This window comes from Crassostrea angulata, chromosome 5, assembly GCF_025612915.1.
Source record: "Crassostrea angulata isolate pt1a10 chromosome 5, ASM2561291v2, whole genome shotgun sequence".
Taxonomy (NCBI): Eukaryota; Metazoa; Mollusca; class Bivalvia; order Ostreida; family Ostreidae; genus Magallana; species Magallana angulata.
Window position 1 is genome coordinate 24,618,093 of NC_069115.1, and position 16,629 is coordinate 24,634,721.

The following is a 16,629-nucleotide window of genomic DNA, read 5'->3' on the forward strand; positions in this document are numbered from 1 at the left end:
GCCGGTTAGATACTGACACTGCTGAATGGTTCAAAATGAGAAATACTTTTAATATCATTCCTGACAATTAAGCTGATCTTAAGAAAACACAAAAATGATATTATATATTAGATACTTCCTCTGCAAGCGATGAGAGCATTATTAATATCTACAACACATGGAAACATACAGTCATTTTGAATCTAAATGTTTAAGTTACACTGATTTGAAAAGAGTAACTGCTACAAGCGTTTTTGTGACCAAAATTTTGAGTAAATTTTTTCTCAATCGGATAAAAACGGAAATAAACGATTTTCATTCAAAAATCCTTTTAAAAAGTTTTGAGTCGGGGGGTAAAAGCTAGGGTCGGTCGGGAAAGCGGAAACAAACCATTTTTTTTATAAGGCCTTATTTCTTCCTTCAACTTCGGAACATTTTCAACCCTGCATTAGTCACACTAACTTAGTATATCTTAGTACATATGGTACATACCAGGCTCCTTGCTCTCCAGCATGGGGATTTTTTCCCCCTTCTCCTCTGTCATCTTTTAAAATGTGATCCCAGACGACAATCTGGCATGAAGAGAATAAAAAGCAGCATGATTATGATGACTAGATTTACTCTGATGGAGAATTATTACAAAAATTAACATTTTTTCCTGTAACAAACAGATGTGACACACACAAAACAAAATCAATACTGCTCTCTCTCTCCTCAGTCTCAGTCTCTCTCTCTCTCTCGCTCATTAGGATTTTTAAGAAATTTCAAATCACTTTTTAATTCAAAAGAAAGATTTGTTCACAGAACAACATAATATATTTCTTACATAATATATTTCAGTTGATAAAGAATTTTCTTATAGAGTCTTTAATTAATGGGGAGAAATTTAGCCCTGCATAAGAAAGAATCCAAAGCTTTCAAAGGTGGTATGGGACACTTGTTGATATTGATTTAGATAAAAGTACATTATAATCCAAATACTTTTGTCATTTCAGAATGTTCATTTCAGAATTTTACAGTATTTCACCAAAAAACTTGTTTAAATTTTTTTAGAAAGGGAAAAATGATTAAAGGCCCAGCAGTATTCAAACTCATGACTTACAGATTCATAGCTAATGCTCAAAACCCATTGGGCTGTGCTGTTAGATAATATTTTTTAAGGTGTACAATTATATAAAATTATACTTGATTTAATTGTTTATTTCGATACTAGGAAGTATGGCACAATACGAAGGTGTTCCATACTAGCTTAATTTAGAGACAGAATTTACCGGTAAATGATTTTTAATGAAAAACTTGGTGTAATTATACATGACTGTATTACATCTCAGATACTAATAAAATCCATAGATGATTCTAAAATTTCTCTTCATTCTTATAAAATTCTTCTAAATGATGAAGTGTAAATTAAAGAACATAAAAGTGATATTTTGCAGCTAGACTGGACATTAAAAGGACAATGGTGAAGATTAGAAGAAAAACTGAAGTATTGTAGTAATATTGTACAGAAAATAAACAGGTCAATGGAATGAACAAATATGTGTTCAGAATAATAATTGTTTTTCTTGTATGTTCTCTGACATTGTTATAGAATTTGGACTCGAACATGATCATGACAAATTAACAAGACTTACAATAAATTAAAAGTTTTCTTTTTTATCTTATAAAATGTATTTTTTATATTTTCCATACCTTATGTACATGCACCAGTAAATCACAGATTTGTTTTTAAGTATGTATGCATTTGAACTAGCCCCAAAGAAGCATTAGAATGCCAGTACTATAATTTTCCTGATAGGCCTACTGCAGTTTTCTTTTTCCATTCATAATAAAAATTATGGAGAGAAAAGCTAAAAATGCCGTCAAGTTTTATTCTTATTAATAAAATGCTCTTTCTAGATGTGTAGCTTAGTATTAAATGTGACAATTCCTGAACAATAAAAAATAAATGAGCAAAAAATCTAAGATGAATGATATGATATATTGTACACTTCTAGAAAATATACCATTTTCTGCCCCATGCGATATAAACATAAAATTCACCTACCCAAGTGATATAAAGCCAAGGGTGTGATGTAAGATTTATATCACATCCCTCTCCAGCAATCTTCAGATGTTATAATAATATCACACCCCTTTCCGTTAATAATCGGCTATTATGACAAATAATTCCTCGTCAACTCCGATCACCAAAGATAATATCAACTCGGTATACAAAGAGCTGGCGCAAAATTTCAGGAAAGTTTATTATTAGAGATTGAATATACAGACATGGAGCGTTTTGATAACAATAATCATTCATAACATGATGTTTTTTTATTGCTTCTTTAATATTCTCTAAAAGTATATGATATAAAAATCATAACATGGCAATTTTTTTATTGCTTCTTATATTAGCCTTCAATCGCTGTATATCAGCTCTCGAGCCGGACATATATCAGCCCTCAAGCCTGACGGCTTTTGGGCTGATATATACAGTGATCTTGGGCTACAGTAGGATGCACGATATAAAAATTGCCAGGTAATGATCTAAATATATGATTTTAATTGCATATTATACTGTACGTTTTTGAATATTGATTCAGAAGATTGGTGATACAAGTTCATGTTTGCTGTATAGATGTACATTACTGGCATGCGACCAGTTCTCGCGAGTACCATTTCTCGCCAGTACATTGTGACGTCATTTTTCGTCTATAATTTTATGTCACAATGTACTGGCGAGAAATGGTACTCGGGGAGAACTGGTCGCACGCCAGTATAGTTGCACTAGAGAGTCAGTCTTCCTGCTTACTACCACTTTAACAGTAGCTATTAAATCACAAAGTAGATTACTACATGATTTTTCAAATGCTTATGCTATCCCTGCTGACAGTAGCCGGTAGGATAGTGGGGAAGATATAAAGTTGCAGAAAATTACGACATCCGACCATGCAAATACACCACACATTATTCATTAAGAAATACAATCTATACACTATGACCAGATGACCACCAATGCAGCTGAAATATCCAGTTATGTCTCCATTTCTGAATGAATACATGAAAACGCAATTCATAAATGTTATTTGCTAGATGTGTAATAGTGTGTCCTCTAATAGTTCACCGTACCACAGCCATAAAAAAATTAACGTGACAGTTTAAGGCTTTAAGCTACTGACAGACTACTGTCCCCATTCATTCATTCATTCATTCATTCATTCAGATCAGCATGGGCTGGGACAATCGGTGTTTTGGCATTTCGACGCAAGCAAGATCTTATGCCTAGGGTTATTTGAATTCAACCTCTGCATGAAAGACACCACATAGTATATCAAATTATTAATTTACCCATAAAAAAATCTCAATTCGAAATTAAAAGAAGCATAACATACCGATCGAGGTTGACTTGGGATCGTCTCCTTTTTTTCTTGAACGGAAGTGCGAACCGCAGCGCCGTCTTTTGAAAAGTGAATCCAGGGGCTGTCTCAAAAGCAGTATTAACAGATTAAAGGGTTTTATTATGCTCGCCCTGTCTACATTTTACACCCCTAGATTTCAAGTTTTATCAAACTGAAGTGACATATTGATGGTTTCAATAACTAGATATTAATTTAATTCAAATCACAAAATACAATATTTTTTTTACGTGTGAGGTGAAATGCAATGTAAACATGGTAAACAGGCGCTTTAACGCACAACCGTGTTACCCCCACAGTATTATAATGATTTTACTACTGGTATATAACAGAAAAAAGTGCCTGTGATGAAATATAATGAAATATTGGATACAGTATGGACAAACTGTATTTTTATTAATTTTACACTCCACGCAAAGAAGCGACCAGGTTTGAATCAATGCGTGCCAAAATTTCCCTCATATCATGCATATCATCATGCATATCATGTTAATGAAAATTCATGTAATAAAATATGATCAAAGTTTTAAAGGAATGAATTGTAGAAAAATTGTGTCTTATCTGTATGCTCTACTTTGATACGTACGCATATTAAATCAAATAATTGAACAAGAAGACAGTACATGTTCGTATATGTATATAATCTAGTATTTCGTCCAAATGATTTATTATTCAAATATCAAAGAATTTTTTTATTCGATTAAATACATGTGCTAGAAATCTGATTATATAGATGGATATTTTGCACGTTGCATAAAATACAATGTAGCTATATGCGTATGTTTTAAAATAATAGGATCTGAATTGGGTTTTTCAACTCATTCTTTGGAGAGATTGATCTTGTGACCATTTACCCCTCCCCCTCCCCCCCCCCCCCCCAAAAAAAAAAAACAAAAAAAAAACAACAAACAATCGGATGGCAGTAACCACTGGGGCTTCGTTGTCGGACTATTTTTAAAAATAAAAATCCAGTTATTTATACTGTACATTATATAAAAAGGGTACATGCATGCATGTATGATTTCTTTTGTTCGAGGGACGAATTAGACAGAATTCAATTTCTGCTTGGTATAATAATGAATTAATTATCCGGAAATATAAGGTTTTCATTCGAATACCTGTTCGTGTCACCCGGTTCTTAATTAAGAACCGGTTTATTAGCAAGGCTATATAAAGAATTGCTCATTGGACGACATGTATAGCGGAAATTTTCAGAATTGTTTTATTAAATAAAATAAATCATGTGATCCAACTTTATGCCATATTTATGTATTTGTACATTTAATATGCCAAATATTAAATAACTGCAGCGTGTCGTTGCTAATTCCACACAGTGTGTTGTTATTTACTAATACATATTAGTGTATTATAGTATTCAGCTTTCATTTGGAAAGTAATGAATGGATTTAAAGGAGAACTTTTAAATGTACATATATACAATCATTCTGACTTGGCTAAAGCATAGATTAATTTGTATTGGTTGTTTTTACTGAAATATATTATACATGAAAACATTTATTATATGATCAGTTAAAAGTCATTTTCGCTTCCGAAAAAAAGTACAAAATGAACAATATCCGGCCACGGAGTCCTTGTAGCAGTATCTACTATACATGTAACAGTGGATGGTGCCAGGATTAGAACCAACACCGTGACAGAAATTAACATGTTGCAAGCATTTACAATGTATTACCAAAAACCACTAATAGATAGATATATATATATATATATATATATATATATATATATATATATATATATATATATATATATATATATATATATATATATATAATAAAAAACTTTTAAAACACTGTTTCAAAATATTTCGACCGTGTTACCGGTCTTCATCAGTCGGTGTTGTTTATATATATATATATATATATATATATATATATATATATATATATATATATATATATATATATGGAACAGCTTCCTACGGAGCAAGCGTTACTTAATAAAAAGACAATTAGTTTGAAAATGATTTATTTTCAATTTATTATCCAGATGGTTTACTCTATCAAATCGACTTCTAAAAATGTTTCTATAAACATCAAAGGTAGACTTAGAGATATTATGCAACTGTAAACATATAAAAGAAGTTTAGAGAACTGAATTCCATAGCTGCATAATTTGTACGAATACAAACTGGGGTGAATGAACAGTTTACAAAATAAATACTATAACATTACAACTTAAACTATAATTCAGATAGAATATAAATGAAAACGTTTACAAGCTGGAGAGTTGCTTGTAATTACATGCACGTACGGACTTCATGTATGCGCTGCCGCGCGTGAATCCGAACATACGGATAGGTTGAGTGAAAAAAAATTACATGTATTATCAACATTAACCACCCCCCCCCCCCCCCCCCACACACACAGAAAACAGTGCCGTGTATGACATGACGAAATAATCTTTTGCTGTTTTGTATAAAAGATACATTAACTATAAATATTTAAAAAAAAATTCATTTGATGTATCAAACTTATCAAACATCGATTTTAGATCCCAAATTTTTTCCTCTATTAAATTTGACTGAATTACATTTTTGTAAAATAATGTGTAATACCCTAGTACATATGTATTCATAAATACGGCAACTTAATTCCGTACATATGGTTATGTTGTAAATTTTGTATTTACACCCACCCAGTAAATTAAAATTTACAACATGACAGTATGAACAGACTGATGAATGTTATATAAATAAATGATTTCTCTTGTTTTTGTATTTTGGCGTAACATATTATAGTTTTAGTTTAATTTAAAAGCACCATACCATGAACTATAAACATGGAAAAGGGAGGGGGCTTAAAAATGGCTTAGAAGGAACCCCCCCTTAAAAAAAAACCCTCTTGAACACAACATTTTGATTGTACAAATCTAAAGAGGCACTTGGGTACCTAAGTATGGATGAACATTTGAGTATACTTCATATATAATTTGATTATGATCAGTGTTGTAATCAAGACGCATTAAAAATATCATAGAAAATACATAAATAAAAAAAAAAGAAATGATAAAAAGAAACCATTTACATCAGAAGAATAATATAATCAAGAGTGTATTATGCTTTTTGAAAAAATGGAATACATTATGCAAAATAAAATAAAATAAGAAAAAAAGAACTGAATTTTTTGTAAATTAAAACTGGCACGTAAAATAAACAGACAATATTTCAAAATGTCATCAAGTAATATACTTCATTGTAACCAATGATTTAAATGCCATTGATTCCTATTAACAAGATTCAATAAGTCTTCAACATCTACGTATATAACAAAAATGATAATACTGAGCAAAAATTACAGACAGTCTAAACCCTTGTCGTAATACTTCAGTGAGATCGCAGCTCAGAATAGAAAATAGAAAATAACATCAAACTTCTTAACACATACTACTGTTATGTATCATTGATAATCTATAATTTTTATGAAAAAGTCAATGCTTAACAAACAAGCAAATCGTCATAAAACTAAATATTGTACATAATGCTCGGATGACAGTATTAAATAATGCCTTAAAATTTAAACTTTAAGTGTTCTCTCACTCGCTTCTCTTTTTCGTTTATTCAGTACTCTTATATAACTCTACAATTCCTTGCATCAATCCCCTAATGGATAAAGATGATACAGAACTCGTCGTTTCATTGGTTTCGCTTTCTTCCGAACTCGTTCTCTCACTGTCACGTGATTCATTTTCGATGGAGACGCCGGAAGTACTCTCTGAAACATCACACGACATGTGTTGTGTTTGGGAGCCATTGGCGTTTTGGTTAGGAAAACCTCTAGCTTTTTCTTCCATTAATGTGCCTTGCTCCAATGTTGGGCATTTTTGTACTTGTGGACGGTTGCTGTCATCACACGAATAGCTTCTATCATCTATCAGAAATCTGATATTTGAACAACTATTCGAACGATTCTGACCTTCTGCTTCTGCTTCCAAACTGAGTGTTGTTGGAGAACCTGTATTTGATTGGTTCTGTGCGTGTACGTCAATTGACTGTACATTTTGGCCTTCTTGTGAAGTTTGAGCAGGGTGCAAATTCTGGAAGGAATTATTTGATTCACCACTGAGCGTGACGTCGAGTTGAAGAGAGGGACCTGGAATGTTCGTTTCGGGTTCGACCCTTGTCCTACTTAATGCTTCACCAAGTTTGTTCTTTGGAGACGTCTGAAATGACTGAGACATGTGCTTTCTGCCTTCTGAATTGGCATCAGCCCCGTCTTGATTGCACCTACTTCCGTTTGTTTCAATTGACTTTAAACCAGAGACAGTAACTAGTTGATCCCCCTGGGTGAGTGACGGGAGTGATTGATTAAGGGAGCTTGATCCAGCATTTGGTTCAGAGTTATTCGTTTGATAGCCTGGACTTCGAAGAAATATTCTATTGCTTGAGGAAAGCTCGCCTGATAACGAAATTTCAGGACCAATTTTATATTCTGACATATCTGGCTTATCCGAATTAGCAACACTGTCTAGAGAATGATCAGTGCTGTGGTCTAGGTTAGATTGTTTTCTATCTGTAGCAGAATCTTGTTTAGAATTTGAAAAATCCCCGCTGCAATGCATGTCCTTATCTTCATAAACACATCCTTTCTTTGAAAATTCACGGTCCAAATTGTCTCTTATAAATGAATTCTGTCGACTCTCTTGAAATCCTGAAGGGTTTTTCAAATCTTGAAATTTGTTTTCATCAGTGCTTAGGTTTAAAGACTGTTCTGGATGAGTGGCCTCTAACTGGTTGCTTTCCATCGGTGTTTCTCGCAAGTTTTTCGTGAGTTCGTTGTTATCCTCATTCCACAATGATTGTCGACAATGTATGGTTATGCCTGGTGGTCGTTGGACGTCTGCTGACTGCGCATTGTCTTCTGAAAGTTCGTTAACATATGTCGACTCTTTTGGCAATGACTTGCAACAGTTATCACCATCTTCCGCGTTTGGCTCCAGTAAGGCTAAAATCTGTGCTTTTATTTCTTTTCGAAGTGCATCTGAAGAAAAATACAGGAATAATAATTCCTACTCTTCTCTCTCTCTCTTCTCTCTCTCTCTCTCTCTCTCTCTCTCTCTCTCTCTCTCTCTCTCTGTATGAATTTTCTTCACCTGTATCAATATAATCCACAGCCGCTAGCATATGCTGAATCAAAGGACAAGCTATCACAGAGTTGTCGTCCTTGTTGACAGATAGAAGATTTCTCCTCAGCAGCGGCAGCAAATTAAGCAACTTGAATTCAGCAACGCTGTCATACTCTTCTAGAAAAATGTACAGGAGACACAGTGTTCAAAAGATGAGATAAACATTCTAATTGTACATACAGTGTACTTAAAAAGTGTCAATCATTAATGAAATAAATTACTCAAATGTTTCAGAATATTCCTTAATATGGCTATAAATCTTTTAAAAGACAGTTTATAATTATGAGTATTTCGCCATTAATTGTTCGTTGATATTTATAAAACATTTTTTTTTAATTTACCACCCCCCCCCCCCGAATAAAATAAACCTGATACATGTATAATATAATCGTGACACTAGTACTGAAAGAAACTTACGATGCAGTCCGGCTAGCGCCTTAACTGTTATTCGACAGGTGTTTTTAATGATTACAAGACTTTTCACCAAATGGTCCATTTGAGCGCTGTTTAAATTATTCCATCGACAAAGCAGCTGTCTGCCTAAAATGTGAGAAAATAAACAATAATAACTTGGACCTTAAACTTTTCCAAAAAAAAAAAAAGAACAAAAACAAAAAAAACACAACATTATAGAGAATAATAGAGAATAATAAAATAAGAAATACTTCGATTAAGAAGAAGTCTTGTTATTGATTTTTGTATGAACTCAATTATAAGAACCAAAGTATATGTAACTTAATAAATCTCAGCAATCTTTGTTTCCAACATATAAAACTATGTCAATCAGATGTGTAGGATTTTGACCATATATAATAATCGATATTATTACCTAATCAAAGGGATTTTGTTGTTTTATTACAAATTAAATATTTGCGTCTATTTTGAACTGCCAGTCAATAGACTGCGATCTATTAGGCCGCCGGTCAATAGACTGCGATCTATTGGACCGCCGGTCAATAGACTGTGATCTATTGGACCGGCAATGTATATCAAAACGCGTGTATGTTATAATGTTACATCCTTTCTCAGGGAATGTATATTTCTTTACATAGACGCTGTTTTAGTACTTGGTGAATCCAAATTCAATGTTATCAAAATGGAGTATCAAATATTCAACAGTTTTAAGACCGCGGAACATTAACTGGCAAGATTGGAAATATACAGCGTACGTCAATTTCACTTGTTGCAGTCAAAACATTTGAAATGGGCGGAAACAAATTGACAGGGACGTCTGAAGACTGTAACAAGTGAAACTGACGAAAGCTGTATATTTGCAATCTTGCCAGTTAATGTTCCGCGGTCTTAAAGCCTCATATAAGGTAAAAGACTATTCAAAATCTAATGGGTTGAAGACTCCGCCTTCTATGTGTAAACTGATATTAAATTGAGATGTTGTAATGCATGCAACAGGTTTGGTGCATGTAAAAGATGAAAAAAAATCTTAGTATATTGCATAATGGCACGAAAACCATCTGCAAATTATAAACACGGAAAACTTAAAAAAGGAATTAGGTAATAAAACAATTATTTAATGCTTGAACAGTCAATAGACCAGAATTTTTTCCCTTGGTGCAGGGAACAGCTCAGTATGATCTATTGCCCTCGGCCGTTGGCCTCGGGCAATAGATCATACTGAGCTGTTCCCTGCACCTCGGGAAAATATTCTGGTCTATTGACTGCTCAAGCATTAAATAATTGTATAATATCCTTACGTAATGTCTCCGAATTTGGAAGGGATTCGTCACTAAGGAATTGAATGATGTGTTTCAATAATAAACATATTGCCTCCTGGACGTCAAAAGCGCCCTCATCCAAAAGAAGGCCTGCCAAAAAAGAATTAAAAAAATATGAAAGGTAGAATTTTTCTGAAGAGATAATTCAATCCACAATTTCCAAAACCAGACAAAACCATTTGTTTAACCAGTACACACAACCGTTTAACTTTTATCACGACTGCTTGATTTAGTTAGGAACTAAATATTAATATGAGTTCATGACTAAATTGATGGAGCAAGTATTTTGATATAAAAAGTGCTCCTTGTTCCATACTGAAATACACATGGAATTCAATTAAATTATTTAAAAATCTTTTTATGGACGCTCTGAAAAATGTCCTGTAAGATTATCGTTCTTAAAACATAGCGAAAAAAAAAACCCTGACCACATGCTGCTTATACATATAAAATTATCTTACTGACTAAACAGTTTCATTCAAAATAGAAGAGACCAGAATCAATATATTACACTTGGACTCTAAGTATAATTAATATATATTGAAAAATGTGCAAAACAATAACGCTTAAAATCGGTACATACTGTGGTTTCATTAATTTTCGTGGGTATCAATTTTCGTGGATTTTCTGAAAACCACAGTTTCAAGGATACGTAATTTCGTGGCCAATGATCCTATCAATACAAAATGTTTGTTGAAATTGAACTTCAATGAACATTTAATTTCGTGGATCAACTTAACAACGAAATCCACGAAAATTGGTATTCAACGAATATTGATGAAACCACAGTATATGGATTTACTTTCTCCATCTAAAGTGAACCAATTTTTATTAACATTTATGTCTATCATAGAGAGAAGATTCAATATTTTATTGTTGCTTAAACAATCACTATTTCAAACCTATCATAACGTTATTCGTTTGTCTTAGTATAAATTTTAAGTGGCTATTTAGAGGGTATTCATATAAATTTTATTTATATGAAATGTACATGTATATACTTTGAGAAGTGTGATTTAAAATTAATTATTATACTTTCATGTTAAATACTGAAATCTGATTGGTTAAGAAGCAGTTTATAATCCGCTCTATTACCCTCCGCGTTAGCAAAACACTTGGCAACGGGTAACACAACGGGTAACGCAACGAATTGTTACATGCGCGTAAATTATGCGCGTACGGTCCGCCGTAGAATTCATGTCATTCCAATATAAAAGCAGTAAAGTTTTCTTTAAAATTGATACATTCAGTATAACAAAATAAATAGTGCCTGTTTGGCAGGATAACAGTTAAAATTGACACCCTACAATTTCAACTGTTACCCTCCCAAACAGGCACTATTTATATAATGTATCATCGTAGAAAAGACATTAATGTCAAAAAATGTATTTTATTTTGCAATTTTTGACGTTTTTCATTAAACTGTTAGCTTATCAAAGGTGTATTTTAGCCTAGCCCCCACAACGTCTACCTGTGTTGATAATTGCTGACGGAACACCATTGCAGAGTCTAACAATATGCCGACAGGATTCTTTGTCCTTCTCTGCAGACGACCAAACTCCATCAAGAAGTTCCAACGACTCATCCTCCGTAAGTTCCGGAAGCTTTTGACTCCAAGTAAGGTTTCGAAATCCAACAAATCTAAACTCGTCGGTAGAGGAAATAATGAGAAAAAAATTGTTGGTGTCTTCTAAGAGTTTTTTCACGATACTTTCGTAAATTTTGTCCCAAAGACTGTCTTGAGAAGTTTTCGTTAGTTCCCCGCCAGAGCTAGACTTCAATTTAGCTAATTCTTGGTGGTCATGGTGAAATATGTAGACATATTCACTGCTTTTCACACATTGAACTATCGCTTTTGCATCCTGTATCGATATCCCTTGACAACTAGCAATAGTTTTAAAATACTCCTCGAACGTTTCAACAGATCTGAAGTCTATGGCAACAATCTTATATTTGTCATTCTCATCAGACTTCTTCAAGTCCCGAAGAAATTCCTTAACATATCGAGTTTTACCGACACTCATCGATCCAGAAATTCCAAGAATTCTGTTTTGTTTCCAGTTCTCTTTCAAATCATTCATTAATTTACAACGACCTACAAACTTGTCTCCCATTTCAAGAACAGGCAAATCTTCGTAGCATGGATGTAATGTTAAAAGTTAATTCAAATCAAAATGTCACCATATCATTGATAGCATATTTCATTCGGTTATAGAATGTATTCACTCGCACTTAACATCTTGAAGAAATAAGACAGCTTAATTTACACAATCTGAAACAAAATGGAGAGTCATTAGGATTCAACATGAGATAGAAACATTGGATTATACATGTAATATCTTAAATACTTTTGATTTGCTCTTTGTCAATGAAGTAGGAAACCCCTAGCATTTTTATACTCGAGAAAGGCCCTGCTTCCGTCGACTACTAATTGAAATTTAGAAAATATGTAGTTAATATGGAGATTTGACTAAACATGTAGTTCTGTGAATGGGAGTCGATTTTGTCATGTAAACATTCAATAAAGACGGTAAGTAAAACCTATAACTATGATTGCTGTACAGTCGTCTATCTAGAAATACCTATAGGAATTAGTATAAGACAACGAATCGTTCTCCTACATTCAAGGAATATCAACGAGGCACTCCAAGAAGAGACAGGAAGTGATCTTAGTTTAATAACTTTAAAAACATATCCATTAAAAAGTCTGACATACTTCCAACCACTCACAATATCTAATTGTAAACCTTGAAAGTTTAAGCTTATTCAGAGATCCGCCACGTGCAGACAATTAGAAACAATTAAATACATGTGTAATGAAATAGAAAAGAGTAATGAGAGTTTCTTTAACACACGGACTTTTGACTCAAAATCCTCTAAATATATTGTCAACTTTTAAATAATGTACATAGAAAAAGGTTATTGCTAGTTTAATTTAAGGTACTTGAGACTTATACTTTTTAAGACACTACGTCACAAGATGGCGATTTAAATGTTTTGTTAAACTGTTTGTATCAATCGATTCAGATGTATATTGTCATAGCTCAGTGGTTAAAGTAACAGGCTTGTGAACCGCAGGTCATGAGTTCGAATCCACCTGGGGCTTTTGTTTATGTTTACTGAATGAAATTTTTGAAAACATAATTTTTTATCTAAAATTGCACATTTGTTCGCCTATTTGACATTCCACAATGTTTGACATTGACAATGATTCCACAGTATACTTCTTATCCATCACGCTTTCTATCATAATCAAAGAAATTTTCTGCTGATTTGAGAAACTATTTCACGGTGTAGTGAGGCACCTTAAAGATTTGTATATATACATCAAGAATCTGTATAAACAAAACATTAACACCTTAATTCTGCTATACGGATTAGAAATATATTTAATTTAAAAAATAAAAATAAATTTTGGTCAATGTCTCGGTCATAAATATTTTACAAAACCCTATAAAACAAGGTAAAACAGCTATTTTATCATAAATTATGATATGGACTACTAAAAATAGTGGATAAAAAGTTGAATATGTATATATATGTAAAACTAGTAACTGTTGTAGTTACTGTTGCTTCAACAATTTTTTAATATTAAAAAAATCTAAATAAATGATGGAAGAGGTAAAATTATTTCAATTGTTGAAAGAATGATTAAAGATTGCCATGGCTTCAGTATCAAGTATTACCTAGAATACTAATAAATCACTGATCAAATAATATATATGATTTGATTTTTCCCTCAAATAATATATTTTCTATTATGCAGCCATAAAGTACACAAAAACAAATTGCACAAGCTTTAAACTGTTTACATAACAAAAACAGTCTCTCGCTTATAACATGATAACTGCCGTTATAAAATCTTGGCTAACTCTTTTAAATATCTTAGTTTTAAAGCACTGTAAACATTAAAAAGGGAGAAAAAAATTTTGGAACAAAATTGTGACCCCATCATAACAAAACTAATAAATGTGCTCCTTTTTTATTATCTCACATCCGGATGGAAGTCTCATGTCTGGGCTGAAGTCTCACCGGGAAGTCTTGCTCTACAAAACCGGTTATGAACACTTGTAATGCAGATATACATCACCATGTAAAAGCAACCATTGATTTATTTTTATATATTGAATTTCTCAAAGGACCCTGATTTGTGATTACGTGGCTACAAGGAAAAAAGGTTTATCCAGTATATGTCAAGACTTTTTTTGTATTTTCAAAAACCAACACGCAGATTAATAAATGATACGAGGGTTCAAAGCAATGTTCAGATTAATTAAAGACCCATAATGAATTCTAACTCTCGCTAATTATCTCACTATATATATATACTAGTCTAGTATTTCTTAACATGTTCACGATTTACTACATTGCCCTAAATTCAGCAAAACTTCAGTGTGAGCTCAACATAAAATACTCAGTGCTAGCTTGTCAAATGTCAGGGAATGTAATCACAGTTGCATAGAAAAATCTACATGAGTACAATAAGCATCTTAAACGTTTCTCTTTGTTTTTGCATCTTTTTGCAAAACGTAAATATTCAATGAGTAAAACAGTCAAGGTCATATGAAATATATATTTAGCTTTATATATTTACTCTTTCGCGTCTGCATGTAACGTCACATAATTATCTTCATTGTATCAACGCAAACAATAGTTGTTACTTACATTTGCCATTCTAGTTTACAGTAAATTTCCTTCAAGATATACACAGACAAATAATTATGTTCAGGTCTTGCAATCCTAATTTTACTTTCGGTTTCTGATCATGAATGAATGGGCTTTATGACGTTATGCAGTTAAAATGGATCTTTAAAGTGTTTATTGGGGCGCATAATCAATGCTGTAATCAAGTGCATTTTGCATGTTTACAAATAGGTTTCGTTTTAATGTTACTTGACGTACAGTACTGTTATGTAGGATGTGCCATTTGATAAGTTAAAATAATGATTACTAGATAAGTTCTATATTTGACCCCCTTGCTTTTTTCACGAAGGAATCAGACATTTTTTGAAACTGATCTGATCAGCGGGAGAAATTTCAGAAGGACTAAATATCTTTTATATATCAATTAATTCTTGTTCTGTGTATTATTTGTCTCCCACACTAGTTCAATCTTTGGAAATGTCTGCAGGATACTCTCTGGTTAATTTTGCGAAATCGATTAAATCGCTAGGAGTAAAAACTCAATATTTTATTTTTCAAATAGCCATTAAAACAGTAACCACCAAAAAAAATTATAAATACCACTATCCTCCAAAATAAAGAAGAAAACTTTTCATCAGCAAAACAAATTAAACATTACGAAACTTAACGAATGTAGTAGCTATTTAAAAATATAGCAAACAATTTTAGGTTCATTTTTCAGTTCTCTCGGAAAAGTAAAAAATGAATATTTTTTTAGTTGAAATTGCCATTTGTTCTACAACGCATTGGAATCGAAGTGTGAATCAAGAAATTTTTGTTTTATTCAGCCTGAAGAAATTCAATCATGGTGGTGTGCTTTTTTCACATTAAAAGAAGCTTATAGCACATTTTAGTAAAGAAAACAGTTATTGAATCTTAATTTTTATGGATCAGAAAAAATGTTCTAACTACATATGTAAAATATTTGATGAAATAAAATAAAAAAAGAAGTGAAGTTAGTTTTTAAACATAACTTTCAATGTACTTAGCTATTGAATCTTTCCATGTTTTGAAAATAGATAATGGTGTAAGATATGTTTTGGCCAACTAATACTTTATGGGAATAAAATAATTTAAAAAATAATAACAATGACATTTAATTTTAATATCTAATCATTAAAAAAGGTACATGGCAGGAGAAAGGTTTCATAGAAAAAGTAAAAATTCTGATGGAAATTGATTCAGTTTGAAAATGAAATATTTGAAAAAGCATCTATTATACTAACAATGGTATTAAATTAAGTATAGAAACATTTTAGAAAATAATTGAAAGAGTCAATTTAGTTTTAAAGAAAGGAATCTTGTCACTGAAGTATCTTATATACATCTTTTTGATTTATGCAATGCTCTCTCCCTTAAATCTAATCTCTATTGAATCACATTTCACGTACCACATTTATTTATTGATATTTGAGGTGGATTTATGTGTTTTTGGGTTTTGTTAATGATTTATCTTGCAAGGGGTGAAAGTCTAAAAATGTTTAAAATGGAAGTAATAAATCATCGTCATTAAGATAGAGAAGTGTCATCATTATGTTCAATTTCAAGATTTTCAATCACATCCTGGTGGTGCATATTGATTTATGATATATAGCTGACATTTGGCCTAAACATATCAATGGATATTCAATCAAACAACATGCAAATATAAAACCATTGATGTAAATTTTACAAATGTGTTTCTTCTGCAG

The 16,629-nt window shown here is 32.2% G+C and overlaps 2 protein-coding genes across 3 annotated transcripts in view; both read right to left on the reverse strand.

Moving 5' to 3' along the window:
* Positions 1–3,387, reverse strand: part of LOC128184016 (anoctamin-1-like) — a 29,676-nt gene extending 26,289 nt beyond the window's left edge. Inside the window, exons 1-2 of the mRNA XM_052853296.1 lie at positions 3,354–3,387; positions 472–551 (exon numbers count right to left, since the gene is read on the reverse strand). The gene's annotated coding sequence lies outside the window, so the exon portion shown is untranslated. The remainder of the gene's footprint in view (positions 1–471; positions 552–3,353) is intronic.
* Positions 3,388–5,885: 2,498 nt separating this feature from the next.
* LOC128182755 (uncharacterized) lies at positions 5,886–15,021 on the reverse strand. Of its 2 annotated transcripts, none has more exons than XM_052851497.1 (6): positions 14,921–15,021; positions 11,727–12,527; positions 10,235–10,345; positions 8,940–9,062; positions 8,490–8,639; positions 5,886–8,377 (listed from the first exon to the last, which is right to left on the reverse strand). In XM_052851497.1, the coding sequence occupies exons 2-6, from the start codon at positions 12,367–12,369 to the stop codon at positions 6,954–6,956; spliced, it is 2,451 nt and encodes an 816-aa protein (XP_052707457.1). In that variant the 5' UTR covers positions 12,370–12,527; positions 14,921–15,021; the 3' UTR covers positions 5,886–6,953. The 2 variants fall into 2 exon arrangements, with proteins under 2 accessions (XP_052707457.1, XP_052707455.1); XM_052851495.1 differs by lacking the exon at positions 14,921–15,021 and adding an exon at positions 14,250–14,848.
* Positions 15,022–16,629: the final 1,608 nt, after the last annotated feature.